The following is a 17463-nucleotide window of genomic DNA, read 5'->3' on the forward strand; positions in this document are numbered from 1 at the left end:
GATTGGTGACCCCAGAGGATAGGTGTGGCGATACCCACCTTTCCATCCCTTAGGTATGTCTGGGGATTTGTACATCTAGTGAATGCGGAATGTTTGACTGATGATGCGGTGAGAGACTGATGATCATTTGGCTGAGGATGCGGTGGAGGGGGGAGGAGTATAAATAGGCTGGCTGAGGGGATTGTGAGTTAGTTGAAGAGTTAGGGTTTGTTTAGTTTGGAGTGTCCAGTGGTGTGGAGAGTGAATGGAGATAAGAGTTTAAGAGACTTAAGAGTACTACTTTTATTAGAACTAGTAGATTAAGCAGGTTAACTTGCATTTAAAGTAACTAGAATCATAGAATAGCAGAGTTGGAAGGGGCCTACAAGGCCATCGAGTCCAACCCCCTGCTCAAGGCAGGAATCCACTCTAAAGCATCCCTGACAGATGCTTGTCCAGCTGCCTCTTGAAGGCCTCTAGTGTGGGAGAGCCCACAACCTCCCTAGGAAACTGATTCCATTGTCATACTGCTCTAACAGTCAGGAAGTTTTTCCTGATGTCCAGCTGGAATCTGGCTTCCTTTAACTTGAGCCCATTCTTCCGTGTCCTGCACTCTGGGAGGATCGAGAAAAGATTCTGGTCCTCCTCTCTGGGACAACCTTTCAAGTATTTGAAGAGTGCTATCATGTCTCCCCTCAGTCTTCTCTTCTCCAGGCTAAACAGGCCCAGTTCTTTCAGTCTCTCCTCATAGGGCTTTGTTTCCAGGCCCCTGATCATCCTGGTTGCCCTCCTCTGAACACGCTCCAGCTTGTCTGCGTCCCTCTTGAATTGTGGAGCCCAGAACTGTTCGCAATACTCCTTAGTATTAACAAAATGCAATACTTAGTTTTGTTTAACTAAGATCTGTTAAACAAAAATAAATGTTTTATTTTGTTTTGTTACCTCAAACCACGTGTCAGCTTGGCTTTATCACCTGTTCTACAGTTACTATCATAACCATATATATATATATATCTTTCAGCTTATTACATACACAGTAAAACCTTCCCAGATTCTAGCCTTTACCCTCTCATGTGAGGAAAAGGTCGTGTTTTACCCTACCCTCAAGTTGTTCAAGTGGTAGTGCTTGGCTTGACAAGGGTGTGCGTTAGGCAAGGCCTTCTGTATAAGGCCGGTGCCATCGCAATAGGAGATACACAAACAGGTATCTTCTGTTGGACAGGTGGTTCAAGCAAGGGCAGAAATACACAAGCTTCCAGGTTTCACTGACCTCTTACGTCTGACAAAGAGTCAAAAGCTAGCCCAATGAAAGAATTCCGGCATATCCGAAAATACTCTCTGAAGGACATAGAGCCTAAAGGAGACGCACTCCCAAGCGCATTCTCTTCCTGTATTAACGCTAATTCCATCAACTGCAAATAAGATTAGCAGCACTTTCTTTTATTTTCTCCAAAAAAGCCTTTTTTTGTCTCCACAGAAAAGGAACGGGCATTCTTTTGTTTCATAATTTAATTATTCAAAGCAACGGGCCCCCTGGAGATTTCACAGGCACTGAAAATCTCAGCGGGCGGGGAAAAAGAAGGGAGAATTTTATTTTATTTTTCTGATGCAAGCGATTTTCTTTTGTGTGCTTCCTGTGGAGGGAACAAGACATCCAGATGGCATCACTGCAGGATTCCAGATGGCCCACTTGGCAGTGGAGATAACAGCTCGTCTCACCTTTTGATTACGCTAGTTCTAGTTTCGGGGGGGGGGGGGGAGGAAAGCAGTGAGAACGGATGCCGAATTTAAATTAGAATAAGATGGGGACACAATGGATGCTGTTTGGACCTAAGGCAAGACCATGGTTTAATTTTATGAGAACAAGCCTAGCCTCCCCACGATCTCACATGCTCCCTCTGTGGCGTTACACCCCACAAGTCAGTTCCCTAATGAATGTGTAGGATTTGTAAGTCTATTGTCTTTAAAATGTTGACCTGAGTGGGTGGAGATTGAACATCTTAGGAGGGGGGAGGAGGATATATAAGGGAATGACTGAGGTGATAGGGGGGTGTTGCTTTTAAAGTACTTTAATTCGAGGGGAGAATTAAAGAGGGTTGTCTTTTGAGCGTAGTGTGCAGATAGTCAGTTGGGGCATATTAAACAATCCTGATAATAAAGGAAGTTCAAGAGTGAAGGTGTGAGAGAAAGGAAAGCGTGTATGAGAAGAGAGAAAGTATTGGATGAGAGGTTTTAACAAGGGTCTGAAAAGTTTTATTATGAAACAAAGTTTGTGAACGTTGAAATAAATTTTTATTCAGTTTGTTTTGCTACCACAAAAATCCCACGTGTCTCCTTGGCATTTATCATCTGCAGTATTATACATATAACACCCGTTCCGACATTAATTCACCATCAGTACATATAATTCACAGCGCATTATTTTATTCCTGTTTAACCCCTAACATTATTTTATTCTCCGCACAGTTTGTAGAAAAGTGGTGTTTGTCCCTCACCTCAGGCTCATAAAGTGGTGGCGCTTAGCTTGAGCAGGGAGTCTCCGCGGACAGGCCTGTTGCGGTGGCACACCCTCCCCTTATTCTCTCCTTCACAATCACAAGGAGACAGGAAGACTAGCCACGGTTTAGCATGTTAATCGAACCCTAAACTGTGGTTAATTTAACTAAGGTTACTCAAAACAAGCTAGCTTCAGAAATGATAGCAGCATCTGCACACAGGGTAGGTGTCAAGGGTGTGCATGGTCGGGCATCTGCAAAGGGCCCACATTCCAGAAAGGGCCCACTGACAAGAGCTCCATGGGGTTGCTCCTCCGCTTCATCATTGCAACCTGCTTGTTCACCTCCCTCTCAGCCAGGTACAGACAACGGTGGTGCAATAGATGCCGCCGCCGACTCGCTCCCTGGCAAGCAAGTGGGAGCCATGATGAGAAAGAGGAGGCGAAGGAAGAGCAGCTGGTGACAATTGTGGGGAGAAAGGAGATTCAGTGAGGGAGGAGGTCCACTCAGGGCGTCACTAGATTGTTGACCGGGGCTGGTTACAGGGAGCAGACAACTCCCATGTTAAAACAGCTCCACTGGCTTCCAGTCTGTTTCCGGGCACAATTCAAAGTGCTGCTTATGACCTATAAAGCTCTATATGGTTCGGGTCCAGGTTATTCGAAAGAACGTATTCTCCCTTATGAGCCTGCCCATGCTTTGAGATCTTCTGGAGAGGCCCTTCTTCAGTCCCACCTTCTTCACAGGCACGCTTGGTGGGAACGAGGGAGAGGGCCTTCTCGGTGGCTGCTCCGGTGCTCTGGAACTCTCTTCCCGGGGAAGCTAGGCTGGCTCCCTCCTTGATTGGCTTTCGGGAGCAGGCTAAAACTTTTTTGTTCAAGCAGGCCTTTGGAGAATAATCCAGCCCTCCATCTATGTTAATGTCTTATAATTTTGTTGTGTATTTTTCAATTGTTTATGGTTTTGTTTCCCTTCCCCCCCCCCATGTATATTTTAAACTTTGTAAGGCCGCCTTGAAGACCAGCATTGGGCAAAAGGCGGGATACAAATAAATATAGTAATAATAATACCAGGAACTGCCACCATTTGCACATAATGGTAAGCCAGGAATCTTCGCTTAGTAAACAACAATGCAAGCCACATGCTCACGCACATAGTCCTTTGCTCCTCCTTTCATGCGAGTGGGAAAACAAACCAGGAAGAGGATAGCTCTGTGTGATGTCCATTAGAATTATGGCTAAGTGCTCCCAGACAAGCCAGGATGCATAAGCCAACCAATGTCAGTTTAAAGCTGGCTTATTAAGGCTTAGCTTGTTTCTACTAACTGTGGTCAAGGTAAGGGGTAGCTTGTCTGGCTTCGGACGACCAGGATCTGTCACATCGACTGCAGCCTTCCCCAACCTAGTGTGCTTCCTAATTCCAGTCAGTTTGGCCATTGGTCAGGATCCCCCCTTCCACGGAGCTCTTATGAGCACAGAGTTGCTTCGAGAGCTCACCAAACGCACATTGGGCAGGGAGATGTGTCTGGCCTAGGCGTCAGCAGCACGACTAGACTGCACGACCCCACGATCCTCTCACACACGCTTTAAATGCGCTAGGAGGTTTGTCAGATGTCTTCTTTCGGCTCTTTAACCCCATCGCCCTCAAAGGGAAAACAATTCTCAAAATGTACCAGGTCAACAGAGATTTAAAATGCAGTACAAAATCATTTCAGCAAACATTAACAAGCGGACAGAAAGCATCACAAAACCACTTTAGTGCTAAACGCTAAGCTTTGGCTGCCAGCACCTGGGTCAAACCCCCTCCCCTCAAAAAAGGGTACCACAAGGGGAAGGTTTGCTACACAGGAGCTCCTCACCTGGTAGGCCCACTTTGGGCCTGAGCAGCACTTCCAGGGTAGCTTTATCATAGATCTCTTTGCTGACCTTGACTTCTGTGGGCCCGTACACGCCAGCAAGCACCGAGGTGTCCCCTGAGAACAGCCAGAAACAAGGGAAAGGACAAGCTTGAGTATGTGCCGTGATAATAGCAACTTCTCCATACCAAATCCCCACTCTTCTGGGGGACAGGGACGCAGAATAGGTGCACTGAACTCCTATTAATCTGAAAAATGAAGCCCACCAGATTAACCTCTGGAGCCTAAAAAGCAAGGAAGAAAGGTAATTATCCCCCCTCGCCCCCAGAGAACATGAAAATGGGGGAAATATCCCCAAGTACAGGTAAAAAGAAATTGTAGGGGCAGCCCAACAGATAGCAAAAACATCCATATTATAATTTAATTGAATTAAATACGAATTCTGTGACCCAGTGCAGATTGGTTTTGTTTTTGATCCCTATGGAGGCATGCCTATCATGGAAGAATCAGCAATGGAACAGGATGAACAAAAGCATGCCTCTGAGCATACACAGAGTGCTATCTCCCTCACAATGGAGAAACCAGAGCAAATTTGGGAGAAACTCCCTGGCTCCCACCAGCTGAGAATAACAGAAATGCTGCCAGGGGCACTTAAGCTGGAGAAAAAGGTTAGGGATATGAAAGCGGTATATAAGACGCAGGAGCCACACTACTTTTTATACTGTATTTTGTATTTGTGTTTTTAGATTGTTGGCTGTTTTATTATGTTCTTCATGGTTTTAATTTTTGTGAACCGCCCAGAGAGCTTCGGCTATAGGGCGGTATGAAAATGTAATAAATAAATAAATAAATACTGCTTTGTAGCGGTATTGAAGAGCACTGACAACTGTTGGGGTCCATTGACACATGCCATAGACCACTATCATAGCGCTATATGCTGCTTGGTGTAGATCTGGCCACAGAAGCCAACCAGCTGTTGACCAGGCACCCACAAGCAGGACACGGTGCAATAACACCTTCCCACCCATGTTCCCCAACAACTCTGTGTCAGAGGGAACAGAGAGAGGCGGCATTTTTAAAGGGCTCAGGTTGGGTGGGTTGGAATTCCCACAGACCACACTAGCATTGTGGTGGACTCCAATTGGAGTCCATCAGGGGCAGAGCCTTCAGCGTGGTGGCTCCCCCTCCTATGGAATTCCCTGCCTCTGGAGGCCAGGCAGGCGCCAACTTTGTATTCCTTTCAGCACCTCCTAAAAACATCATTATTCCAGGAAGCCTTTCCTTAATGACCAGCCATGGTTTACTGTACATTTTGCATTTTTAAAAATCTATTTTAAAGTGTTTTATTCTGTTTTTATTTTACCGTATTTCTTCGATTGTAAGACACCATCGATTGTAAGACGCACACTAATTTCAGTACCACCAACAGAAAAAAAACCCACCTAAGACACACCCGCGATTCTAAGACCCACCCCATTTTTAGAGATGTTTATATGGGGGGAAAAGTGTGTCTTAGAATCGAAGAAATAGGGTATCTTGTACACCGCTCCGGAATTTTCGATGGGGAGTGGTATACAAATATTGTAAATAAAATAAAATAAATTTATCCCCCATCCAGGACTGCAGTTTAAGGGCACGATCCTATGCATATTTAGAGAGGGGAAAAAAAAAGTCCTACGACTCTCAGTCTCCCTTGCCCCCTAACCCCAGATAGAATCATAGAATAGCAGAGTTGGAAGGGGCCTATAAGGCCATCAAGTCCAACCCCCTGCTCAATGCAGGAATCCACCCTAAAGCATCCCTGACAGATGGTTGTCCAGCTGCCTCTTGAAGGTCTCTAGCGTGGGAGAGCCCACAACCTCCCTAGGTCACTGGTTCCATTGTCGTACTGCTCTAACAGTCAGGAAGCTTTTTCTGATGCCCAGCCGGAATCTGGCTTCCTTTAACTTGAGCCCATTATTCCGTGTCCTGCACTCTGGGACGATCGAGAAAAGATCCTGGCCCTCCTCTGTGGGACAACCTTTCAAGTATTTGAAGAGTGCTATCATGTCTCCCCTCAGTCTTCTCTTCTCCAGGCTAAACATGCCCAGTTCTTTCAGTCTCTCCTCATAGGGCTTTGTTTCCAGACCCCTGATCACCCTGGTTGCCCTCCTCTGAACATGCTCCAGCTTGTCTGCGTCCCTCTTGAATTGTGGAGCCCAGAACTGGAGTCAGGTTACGGCTACAAAATCATCCAAGAAATAGTGGGAGGTGTTTACAGGTTGCCCAGGAACTTAGCGGCTCTGAATAAGCTAGATTTTTAAAAAACATATAAAATCCATATTAAAGGGTATAAAGGAGGAGGATAAAGGAATTCTGTGGGGGGGGGGGGATATTAAACCTCTGAGACTTTGGCTACGAAACGAGCTTCAGGGGTCTGGAAGACGCGTCTCGAACTGAGCTGGAGACGCCAGGAAAGAGGAGGAGGAGGTGGGGGGGCAGCCCAATATAGACAAAGATCCGGAGCAGTAGGAACGTGGATGGAGACACCAGAGCAAGGGCCATGGGGCTTCTGCTCCCTTCCAGGGCAGGGATGGCGAGGGCATGATCCGGGGCGAGGGGCGGTAGGCTGGGGAGGGAGAGGCGGAGGAAAGCCACGGCTCACCCTGCATCCAAGAAGCGGAGCCATCAGGACGGGACAGCGGAGCCTGTTCACACAGAATCCGGCGCAGCGCAGGCAGGTCCCCAGATTCGAAGCGCTTCTGCTCGGTCTCCATGCCTCCAACCCACCACCCACGTGGCTTCCCCTGGACGCTTCCGGATCCGGGGTTTATGAATGTGTATGACGTGTCGGCCATGCCCCGCCTCCTCTTAAAGCGAGATACACACACACACACACACACACACACACACACGCATTTTTATGCCGTCATTCAGCCAAAAAAGCTCTCACAGCGGCTTACAAAAGTATTTCTTTACAGTCCCTGCCCACAGGCTTACAATCTAAAAGACATGACACAAAAGGAAAGGGGATTGGGAGGGCAGAGGAGGGGGGAAAGGATATACACACACACACACACACACACACACACACACACACACACACGCACATCTGATATTTATTAGTACATTTCTTATTCGCTCAATAACTAACGCTCATTGGGCGGATGACACCCAGTTAAAAACCAAAATGCCATTTTAAAACGCAGTTAAAAATATGCAAACCAATCCAAAAATTTAAAAGAAAGAAATTAGGGCTCTGCACCGACCCCCATGATCTGATCCGCACCCGATCTGCAAATAGCGGATTGGGCCCGCTCCGCCCTGCCTTGATCCGCCTAGGGTCCGCCCCACTCCACTGCGGAGCTCCAGCTCCGCAGCGGCGGGGGCGGTGCCAGGTAAGACCCACCTCCCACCTCCCCCCTTACCTGCGTCTGTCACGGTCTGGCATTTGTGGCCTGGTCTTCCGGTTTGAGCCTCAGGTGAAGCTGCTGCCAGAACTGAAAGGACTCAGGTAAGTCCCTGTCCCCTTACCTGGCTCCGCCGCCGTCACCGCATGGATTGCGGCAGCAGTGGCGCCAGGTAAGGCCCCCTCCCTTCTCCCCCTTACCTGTGTCCGTCGCGTTCCAGCAGCAGCTTCACCTGAGGCCGAGGACTCCTGTTTGAGTCCTCGGGCTCAGTTGAAGCAGCCGCCGGAAAGCGCAGACGCAGGTAAGACCCCCCCTCCCCCTTGCCCCCTTACCTGGCTTTGCCGCCGTCGCCGCATGGGCGGTGGTGGCAGCAGGGCCAGGTAAACCCCCCTCCCTACCCCTCCTTACCTGCATCCGTCCGTGGTCCCGCGACCGCTTCAACTGAGCCCGAGGACTCAAACAGGAAGACCAGGCCAGGTCTTCCTGTTTGAGTCCTCGGGCTCAGTTGAAGCAGCCGCTGGAGTGTGGACGGACGCAGGTAAGACCCCCCTCCCCCTTGCCCCCTTACCTGGCTCTGCCGCTGTTGTTGCATAGGCGGCGGCGGCAGCAGGGCCAGGTAAACCCCCCTCCCTACCCCCCCCTTACCTGCATCCGTCCGTGGTCCCGCGACCGCTTCAACTGAGCCCGAGGACTCAAACAGGAAGACCAAGCTGGGTCTTCCTGGTTGAGTTCCCGGACTCAGTTGAAGCCGCTGCCAGACCGTGGACGGATGCAGGTAAGACCCCCCTCCCTCCTCCCCCTTACCTGCGTCCGTCCTGGCCCGTCGCCAGCTTCACTATTGCCCGCGGCTCAACCAGGAACTGTAGGCCCTGCTTGCGGCCTACAGTTCCGGGTCGGGCCGCGGGCTCTAGTGAATCCGGCGACGGGCTGCGATGGACCAGGTAAGACCCCCCTGCCCCCTTACCTGGCTCTGCCACCATCACCGCATGGGTGGTGGCGGCAGCAGCAGGACCAAGTAAACTCCCCCCCCCCCTTACGTTTTTTGCGGAGCTCCGGATCGAGGCAAAGGATCAGTTGCATTAACAGTTGCATAGAAAAGGGAATTTCAGCAGGTGTCATTTGTATATATGGAGAACCTGGTGAAATTCCCTCTTTATCACACCAGTTAAAGTGCAGGGATGCTCTTGCTTTTAAGGGTGGAATAGACCGTTTGAGTGGTCCCTCATCTAGCCCACCCCTATCCAGGCCAGCCTCCCTGCAGCACTGGAAACAGCCAATCCAAATAAGTGGCTTCATTGCTCTAGCCTGTACTAACCAAAGCTTCTAGACCATCTTCAGTAGTAGCTCCGTATAGAACACATTGAAATAATCCAGGCGGAGTACATGGAGAACTGCACCCCCTTTGAGCTTCTTGGAAGAGAGGTGGTACATATATGTCAGTAAACAAATTAGAGGGTGCGATGAAAGAGATGGGGATGGCAAGAAAAGAGGGGAAGGACCCAGAGAGCTTAGAGTGAAATTGGGAGGGGTGATGAAGGGAGGGAGAGAAATAGGGCAGGTATTATCTGGACCCCTTTGATTTAGAGGTGTGTCCTGGGGCATTTCCTGCCTCAAGCTTTGCTTCTTCGCTCCAGTGCCACACGAAATGGGGCTGGCAATGGTGTCTGCTGGAGTGGGGCTGCGGACCCTTCGGAGATTGATGCTGCTCAGCTGCCCTCCGTTTCCCGGACAGATGGCAACACGGGAGCTCCACACGGGAGTGAGTTTGGAGGATCATTTGGGGTGTGGAGGATCATTTGGGGTGCGGAGCATCATTTGGGGTGCAGGACCCTTAAAGGTAGGTGTGGGTGGGAGCTCCAGGGTCAGAAAGGGCATGTTATTTCTTTCTCTGCAAGATTCTGCCCCCCTATCTCAAGCAGAGGGGTGTCACGGTGGGAAATCGCCTCCAAAAGGGAAGAAGAGTCCTTGCCCAGATTTCTGAAAAGACAGGTTGACCAGAGTGTAGCCGCTTCTACCCCGCAACATTTTTTGAAGGGGTGGAAGGAAAAGGCATAGGGTGAGAGAGATTTGGCAAGGCTCGGTTTTGCATGAGCAGAGAGGAGTCTGTAACAATTCAGCTCATTTTAATTTTTTATGTAATAATGTGTGATAATATGTGTTCGGCTAAAACCCATTCAGGGTAGCCATGAATAAAATTTGTTTGTTAATTTGTTTGTAACATGTACCATGAGGATATATGTATTTATTTAAAGTATATTTATTTCACTCCTCAGCCAAACAACCCATCAGCGAAGTAAGATGGTCTCCACCCGCAGATTTGCAATCTAAAGAGACGGCACGCAACGAGACGTGGAGGGGGGGACGTGTTCATAGGGATACGGGAGAGGGCTGAGGTGGCCTAATGGAGGTTGTGGGTGGGGGCTTTTTAGGGAGAGTGGGGTAGCGAGGTAGGGAGAGGATATAGTATCAGGGGTGCTGTTAAGGGAGGAGCACAATGAGTAGCTTGCTCTGAACACGGCTGGGAAACCCTTCCTCTGCCCAGTATTGTGGGTTGACAGAAACTTGTGAGGGGTAAATGAAAAGCCACTCAGGAGCAGCAGTTGGGAGTCCAGCAAACCAGGAGGACATCAGGTTGGGGGAGGCTGTTTGGAGAAGAGTGTTGGGCTTCGTGAGGAGAACCGCCTCAGGTTCCCACAAAGCCGCAAAACTCACCTGGGAGCCTCCAATTGTCACGGGATTGATGGGAGAGCAAGAAGAAGTGAGGATAATTTATGGTGCCTTTCAAGGGAGGGTGTGGTAGAAATGTGATAAATATACAAAAAACCAGGTGGTCCGGCTTTCAAAAGTTTCCCTTACATGGATTTATCTTCTAGGTTAAAGCTTGCTTTAGCCGCACCCATCGTTTTTAGCACACCCTCCACCCAACAGGGCTATAACTTGTCTTGGCCTGTTCATGTCCCTCCAACAACCCCATCATTGGAGGAAACCAGTGGATTTGAGGGTCGTTGGACATGCGGAGACATGCTTAGCTGTTTCATGCCGGGGGACGCTGTTATACTCAGCCCTCCACATGTGGGCCATTGTCCTGTCTTACCCCTACCAGGTATCTCTCCAGCAGCAAGAAGAGTTTACCTCTCTTGAGGAAAAGCCGCAATTCCCAGGTGCCTCGGCTGAGTTCATAGACAGGCTTGAGTTCATCCAGCCCAATGTCACTTCGGGGATTCCCATCTACCGGGTCATGGACCAACAGGGGCAGGTTGTCAGTCCCAGTGAGGACCCTCAGGTGAGTTGTATGCACCTGATGTGATGGCGAAATTCAGAGGGGCATGTTGTCCTCTAGGCACCTGCAAATATCCCAGATGTCCTAGAGTTGGATTCTGGAGCCAAGGAATTTGAAATATATATTTTTCAACCCTGTTTAAATATTTTTCATCCGACGGTATTTCCCATTTTGCTCCACGCTTTTCCTCGTTGCAGCTCCCCAAAGAGCAAGTGCTGAAATTCTACAAGAGCATGACCCTTCTCAACACCATGGATCAGATGCTTTACAAGATGAAAAAGCAGGTACAGCACACCCTGTGTGTGGAACAGGCAGGCTGACAAGATCCCGGCCTTCTCAGTTGTTGGCCCAAATTTAAAAAGTCAAGTCTCAATTGTCCACTAGGGATGGTCACACAAAGACGTTTCTCCTGATTTGGGTATCCTTGATCTAATCCATGGGTAGGCAACGGTCTGGGACCAATAGAGACATATGGGAACGTGAGAAACTCTGAGCACCATCACAAAGTTAGCTCCTTGGGAAGAGTGGTCGGTTACAAAGCGAAGCTAATCTGTCCAAATGATAGAGGTGAGGGCTGAGCCACAACACACACATTTTCAGCACATTTAACTTTTCCCACTTGTTTTTCTTGGGCGCCAATTGCACTACAGAGGAAAGCGTCACTCAGCAGCTCCCTTCACTTCCCAAGAATGTCTCTTTCAGCCCCATCATGCAGCCCAGAGGCATTCATGGGAAATGAAGATGGCAGCAGGTGGAGGCCATCACTTGGCTCAGATGTTTTGTTTTGTTTTTAAGTGGGAGGGGTTTGGCACTTTAGCGGCATTACCTGTCCCTGATCTTGCGGGTTAAGAGAGAAAATGGGAAAGGGAGGCCCTGACATTCCTTACCTGACGGTAACTTCACTTTTCTGTTCATAGGGTCGGATCTCGACTTACATAACCAACCATGGAGAGGAAGGCACGCAGGTTGGCAGTGCGGCCGCCCTGGAGGACACTGATGTGGTCTTTTCACAATATCGTGAAGCAGGTGACAGACAGTTGGTGCCTCACTCCAGCTGAAGTCAGGTGTGCTGCCGGCTGCTGAGCTGCTAGGTAGCAGCGCATGGTAGTTGAGCACCAGAGCACATGGCTCTCCACATGTTCTTTCCCCCAAAGATCTATTTTACTAATACTCCTTTTTAAATTCCATCCCCATAGCAAGCACAGCAGATTTTCTTAATGCATCAACTTTTGTGCAATTTCAACTTGAACATAGCTTACAGCCTTTGAACCATACTGTGCACATTGCTCCATCCCCAATTTAGAAGGTATTTCTCCCACGTCCCTCTTTTTCAACTCTCCCTCCCACACAGGTAAACAAATAAGACCCCTCTATGGAAATAACATTGATCCTGAACTCTGTGCAGCACCTGGCACACTGGTATTTCAAAATCAGTATGAGAGCCCAGCAGTAGCAGCCTCCTTGCTAACCTTTTGTGGCCTTTTCTCTTCCAGGTGTGCTCGTTTACAGGGGCTTTCCTCTGGACCTGTTCATGGCACAGTGCTTCAACAATACCAGCGACCCCGGGAAAGGCCGCCAAATGCCTGTGCATTATGGCAGCACAGATTTGCACTTTGTTACCATTTCGTCCCCGCTAGCTACGCAGATCCCGCAAGGTGAGACAAAAACAGATTTAAACATTTCCTTCCGGGAAGGTAGACAAAACACCACTGACTGTATAGCTAATATTCAGGGTCCGGGATGTGACTTGCTAGCCTTCGCCTTCATAGTCTTCGCAGCAGATCAACAACAATGTTCTTTAGGAGTGGGCTGAAGAGACATCTCCAGTAGTTTTGGACTTGCTTCCCAGAAACCTCTGCCAGCATAGCCAATGGCCAATTTGAGTTGAAGACCAAAAACCTGGAGAATTCCTTTTGCCCTCCTGCACTACATAAGTAGCAAATCAGTCTATACTAAGGACTTGCCCACCTGCCCATTCAGATGCAGACTACAGTCAGTCATATACCCAGGTATATTCTTAGTGAGAAAAACAAAAATAAACCCTCATTCAATGTACAAAAACGTCCTGACCTGCTCACCTAGAGCAAATTCTTACTCACCATTAGTGAATAGATGTTTGTAAGCTTGATATGCAGGAAACACATAAAGTTCTATTTTGTTGCATAAATGTATATGGGATATTTTGAATTTCGCGGAATGCTTCCCCAGGCAGAAATGGCATGTCAACAAAGCCTTTTGCAATACAAAAAGCTCTCTGGCTTTAGACCTGTGGAAGATCTGGGGGAAATCCTGCCAGGCAAGGGTAGGCAATATTGGGCTAGAATAGAGGATTTCATAGTTTGACTTAGTCTAAAGCAGCTTCCTGTGTTCATAGGCGCTGTTCCTTTGAAATGGAGTTCCTCTTTAGCTGGGTAGGTTCAAGGGTAGTGAGGCCTCCCAGGAAGCCATTCCCAGCTCAGAGTCCTTGTCAAAGAGGCCTTTGGCCTGGCTCACAGCGTGCTTGACTCACAAGATGGGAAGTCCTCCAATTGGCTGCTTGGTGTGCCCCGCCACGCCGGCTGCAAAACAGAGGCGTTCGCTCTCTTTTCCCTCCCTCCCTCGGCAAGCCTGCGGCAGGTGCTTCGGATTTAGAAGAAATATTCAATTAATTGTTACTATTTTAAATTTTATTGTTATTATCTTCCTTAGTGGGTCGTTGAAAACTGCTATGCTGAATAATGATTTTTATAGGGTAGGGTAGGGGGCACTGGGCATGAGTTTGTGGAACCAAGTGGGCGGTTACCTGAAAAGGTTTGGGAACCACTGGTCTAAAGCAGCTTCCTGTGTTCATAGGTGCTGTTCCTTTGAAATGGAGTTCCTCTTTAGCTGGGTAGGTTCAAGGGTAGTGAGGCCTCCCAGGAAGCCATTCCCAGCTCAGAGTCCTTGTCAAAGAGGCCTTTGGCCTGGCTCACAGCGTGCCTGACTCACAAGATGGGAAGTCCTCCAACTGGCTAAAAAAAGGGAAACTTTGTATGAAGACGTGGTCACCACGAATTCCTTCTCTTTTCCTACCCTCACTCCCTCTTGCTTCCCCTTGACAGCTGCTGGCACTGCCTACGCCATCAAGAGGGAGAACACCAACCGGGCCGTGATCTGCTACTTTGGGGATGGCTGTGCCAGTGCAGGGGATGCCCATGCAGGCTTAAGTTTCGCTGCCACTCTCGAGTGCCCCGTAATTTTCTTCTGCCGGAACAACGGCTACGCCGTCACCACTCCAACATCTGAGCAGTACCGGGGCGATGGAATTGGTAAGCGGGTTAGGTCACGGAGACAAAGGGGTATTCAAAGGGTTTTTTTTCTCACAGGTAAGTGCACTTAGAATTGCAGCCTTAATGACTTGTTTTCTGTCCCACCCAACGTTATATACCTGTGCATGTCTATCCCATCTCATCCTGCCCCAAAGGCACAGTGCACGGAGAGACATACCGTATTCCATGGAGCCCTGGACTGCCCTCTCTTCACATACAGGCATTTGACTAAGAGGGGAAGGTCCAGTGTTTTTTAACAAAGGTCACCTCCGACCCTAATTTAACATAGCAAACCTAGAAGGATTCTGCAGGCTACGGTCACTACTCTTGTAAGTGGACGCTGTGCTTCATTTGTACACATTTGAGAATAAAAATAGTACAGACTGTGCTCCTGCGAGGTCTGTATATACAAGGTTTCTGTCTATAATACATACACATACTTCAAAAAAAAAGTATTTGGTATAAGCACACATGCAATAGTGGATTCCAAGTGTGTGCATTGATCCTTTCCATCTGCAGCTGTCCGGGGTCCTGGTTACGGCATTCCCTCAATCCGGGTGGATGGCAACGACGTCTTTGCGGTGTACAAGGCCACCAAGGAGGCCCGGCGCCGTGCTGTGGCACAGAACCAGCCGTTTCTCATCGAAGCCATGACCTACAGGTGGGTATGGAGCTGGGAGGCGGAAATGGAGCACAAGCCTGACACCAGTGACTCTGGGAAGAAGAGGCCTAGTAGGGGTGTGTATGTGGGGTGTGGGTGTGGGGGAGTAACGACCTTGTCTGAATAATTAGCTCCTTGTTCTCTTCTCAGGGTCGGATGCCACATCTCAATTGATGACCGCTCTGTGGAAGAAGTCAACTATTGGGAAAAATATAACAACCCCATTTCCCGTCTCCATCACTATATGGTGGGCCGAGGCTGGTGGGATGAGGAGCAGGAGAAGAGCTGGTGCAAGACATCCCGCAAGAAGGTGAGCGGCCTGCATGTATCCAGAAAAACAAACAAGAGGAAAAGGCATGAAAAATAGAGGAGAAGATGTTTTAGAGTGCCTGAAAAATGCGTTTCTAAAGCCCCAAAAGCGAAGCCATCCCCTCTCCTGTCTTTTGACTGACATCTTACCCCACCCCCCAGTATGCTGACAGGAATCACTCAACCAGAGCGAGTGGGAGCAGAAGGGTCCATATTCTCACATTTGCTGACCTCAGTGGGATTAAGTGTCACAGCTAGATGTGGCCCAACAGCGGAGGAAAGGAAGGCCCACCCCTCTCCCCACTTGTCCCCTCCACCTTCCTTCGTCTCGCAAGACAATACTCTAGTTAAAATTAAGACCGAAGAAAATTAAAGTGTTTTCCTAGGCTCCTTCCTCCCTGCTGGGTGCAGTGCCTGCTACAGGGAATTCCGGCCTAGCGTTATTATTGTGTACTTTTTCTCCCTCTAACGCCAGGCCTGCATGTGCGTACAGTTCATTTCCAATTCGCGGGAAACGCTTTCAGACAAGGCGTTCTGTTGAACGCTCCCCCAAAAGCCAGGGAAAGCTCACTAGCGCTCCCTGGCTGCGAGCCAGAGCATAAGGCGGTACTGGCATAAGGCCACGCTCCTCTTCTTGGTACAGAATTTTGTTGTGTATTTTAAATGTTTATGTTCCCCCCCCCCCCAAAGTATGTTTTAAACTTTGTAAGGCCGCCTTGAGGCCCAACATTGGGCAGAAGGCAGGATACAAATAAATATAATAATGAAAATATAATAACGTAGGTTTCATCAAATGGAACTTTCTGTCCTTGGGAACGTGGCCTCCATCTCTGGTTGTATTCTGAGTTCTGCCATCTTTCTTTAGGTCATGGAGGCCATTGAGAAAGCTGAGCGCAAGCTAAAACCCAGACTTCAGTTCCTCTTCTCCGACGTCTACTCTGAGATGCCCAGGCACATCCAGAAGCAGCAGGAATCCCTAGAGTGTCACCTGAAGCAATATGGCGAACATTATCCCCTGGACTGTCATGAGAAGTGAGCTGGTGCCCAGGAATATTTCCAGCACCTTTGCATGGGTGGGGTGAAGAGGATCTGAGTTCTCTTGGTCTGTTAACACTTAATCAAAACTAAAAGTGAGGGTTACATTGTGTGTATGGGGAATAACGGGTGAACGCATGCAGGCTAGCCTAAGCCTACGTATGTAGAGCAATGGGGCGAGAAGGGAATAATAATAATAATAATAATAATAATAATAATAATAATAATAATAAAGCATTATAAGCATTTTCCTCTCATGTTATCTCCTACTTGACCAGTGACTTTCTAGAGTGGGGTGTCCCACTTCGGACGCATTCAGGAAAAAAAGCAGGGCATTTTGCACATGTTCAGGGATGCCTGTCATTGCTTTAGAGGCATTAGGGTTTCTGCCCTGGATTGAAACCAGTTCTGGGACAAACCCCAGTGACTTTTGTTTGAATGATTAGATACTGACTATGGAGCAAAGTTGCCTTTTTCTTCTCATCTCACCCCTGACACTAGATACGATGTGCATATTCCACAATTGCAATGCACAACATGGAAATAGGTGTTGCATTCTGGAAATTCTAGAGGGAATTCCTTAAATGTTTGAATTGAGGACAACTATCCTAGTTTGCTTGTTCTTTGTGAACTGTTTATTGCCTTACAACTGTTGTATGGCAGAGCTCTTGGAAGAAAGCCCTATGAGGAGAGACTGAAAGAACTGGGCATGTTTAGCCTGGAGAAGAGAAGATTGAGGGGACACAATATAGCACTCTTCAAATACTTGAAAGGTTGTCACACAGAGGAGGGCCAGGACCTTTTCTCGATCATCAGTGCAGGGCATGGAATAATAGGCTCAAGTTACAGGAAGCCAGATTCCGGATGGACAACAGGAAAAAAATCCTAACTGTTAGAGCAGTACGACAATGGAACCAGTTACCTAGGGAGGTTGTGGGCTCTCCCACCCTAGAGGCATTCAAGAAGCAGCTGGACAGCCATATGACAGAGATGCATTAGGGTGGATTCCTGCATTGAGCAGGGGGTTGGACTCGATGGCCTGAGAGGCCTCCTCCAATGCTACTATGCTTCTATGCTTCTACTTCTTGAAAGGACATAAGCCGACATACCCAATCCGCTTTGCTCCCCACCTACCAGCATGCCTGTTTCCCTCCTCCTCAAGATCGCCTTTAT

General features: G+C 48.5%; 2 protein-coding genes across 2 annotated transcripts in view; one reads left to right on the forward strand and one right to left on the reverse strand.

The window, feature by feature from the left end:
• EXOSC5 (exosome component 5) overlaps nt 1-7120 on the reverse strand; it is a 33136-nt gene extending 26016 nt beyond the window's left edge. The window contains exons 1-2 of the mRNA XM_063139728.1: nt 6974-7120; nt 4333-4446 (exon numbers count right to left, since the gene is read on the reverse strand). Coding sequence (XP_062995798.1) covers nt 4333-4446; nt 6974-7085 — 226 coding nt within the window. The 5' untranslated portion in view covers nt 7086-7120. The remainder of the gene's footprint in view (nt 1-4332; nt 4447-6973) is intronic.
• A 2243-nt stretch (nt 7121-9363) lies between these two features.
• On the forward strand, nt 9364-16291 carry LOC134407804 (2-oxoisovalerate dehydrogenase subunit alpha, mitochondrial-like). The gene is made up of 9 exons (XM_063139751.1): nt 9364-9477; nt 10822-11001; nt 11196-11282; nt 11916-12024; nt 12492-12653; nt 14079-14285; nt 14805-14946; nt 15097-15256; nt 16121-16291. The coding sequence occupies exons 1-9, from the start codon at nt 9364-9366 to the stop codon at nt 16289-16291; spliced, it is 1332 nt and encodes a 443-aa protein (XP_062995821.1).
• The last annotated feature ends 1172 nt before the right edge of the window (nt 16292-17463 follow it).

The sequence above is a fragment of the Elgaria multicarinata genome, chromosome 13, assembly GCF_023053635.1.
Source record: "Elgaria multicarinata webbii isolate HBS135686 ecotype San Diego chromosome 13, rElgMul1.1.pri, whole genome shotgun sequence".
In the NCBI taxonomy this organism is placed as follows: Eukaryota; Metazoa; Chordata; class Lepidosauria; order Squamata; family Anguidae; genus Elgaria; species Elgaria multicarinata.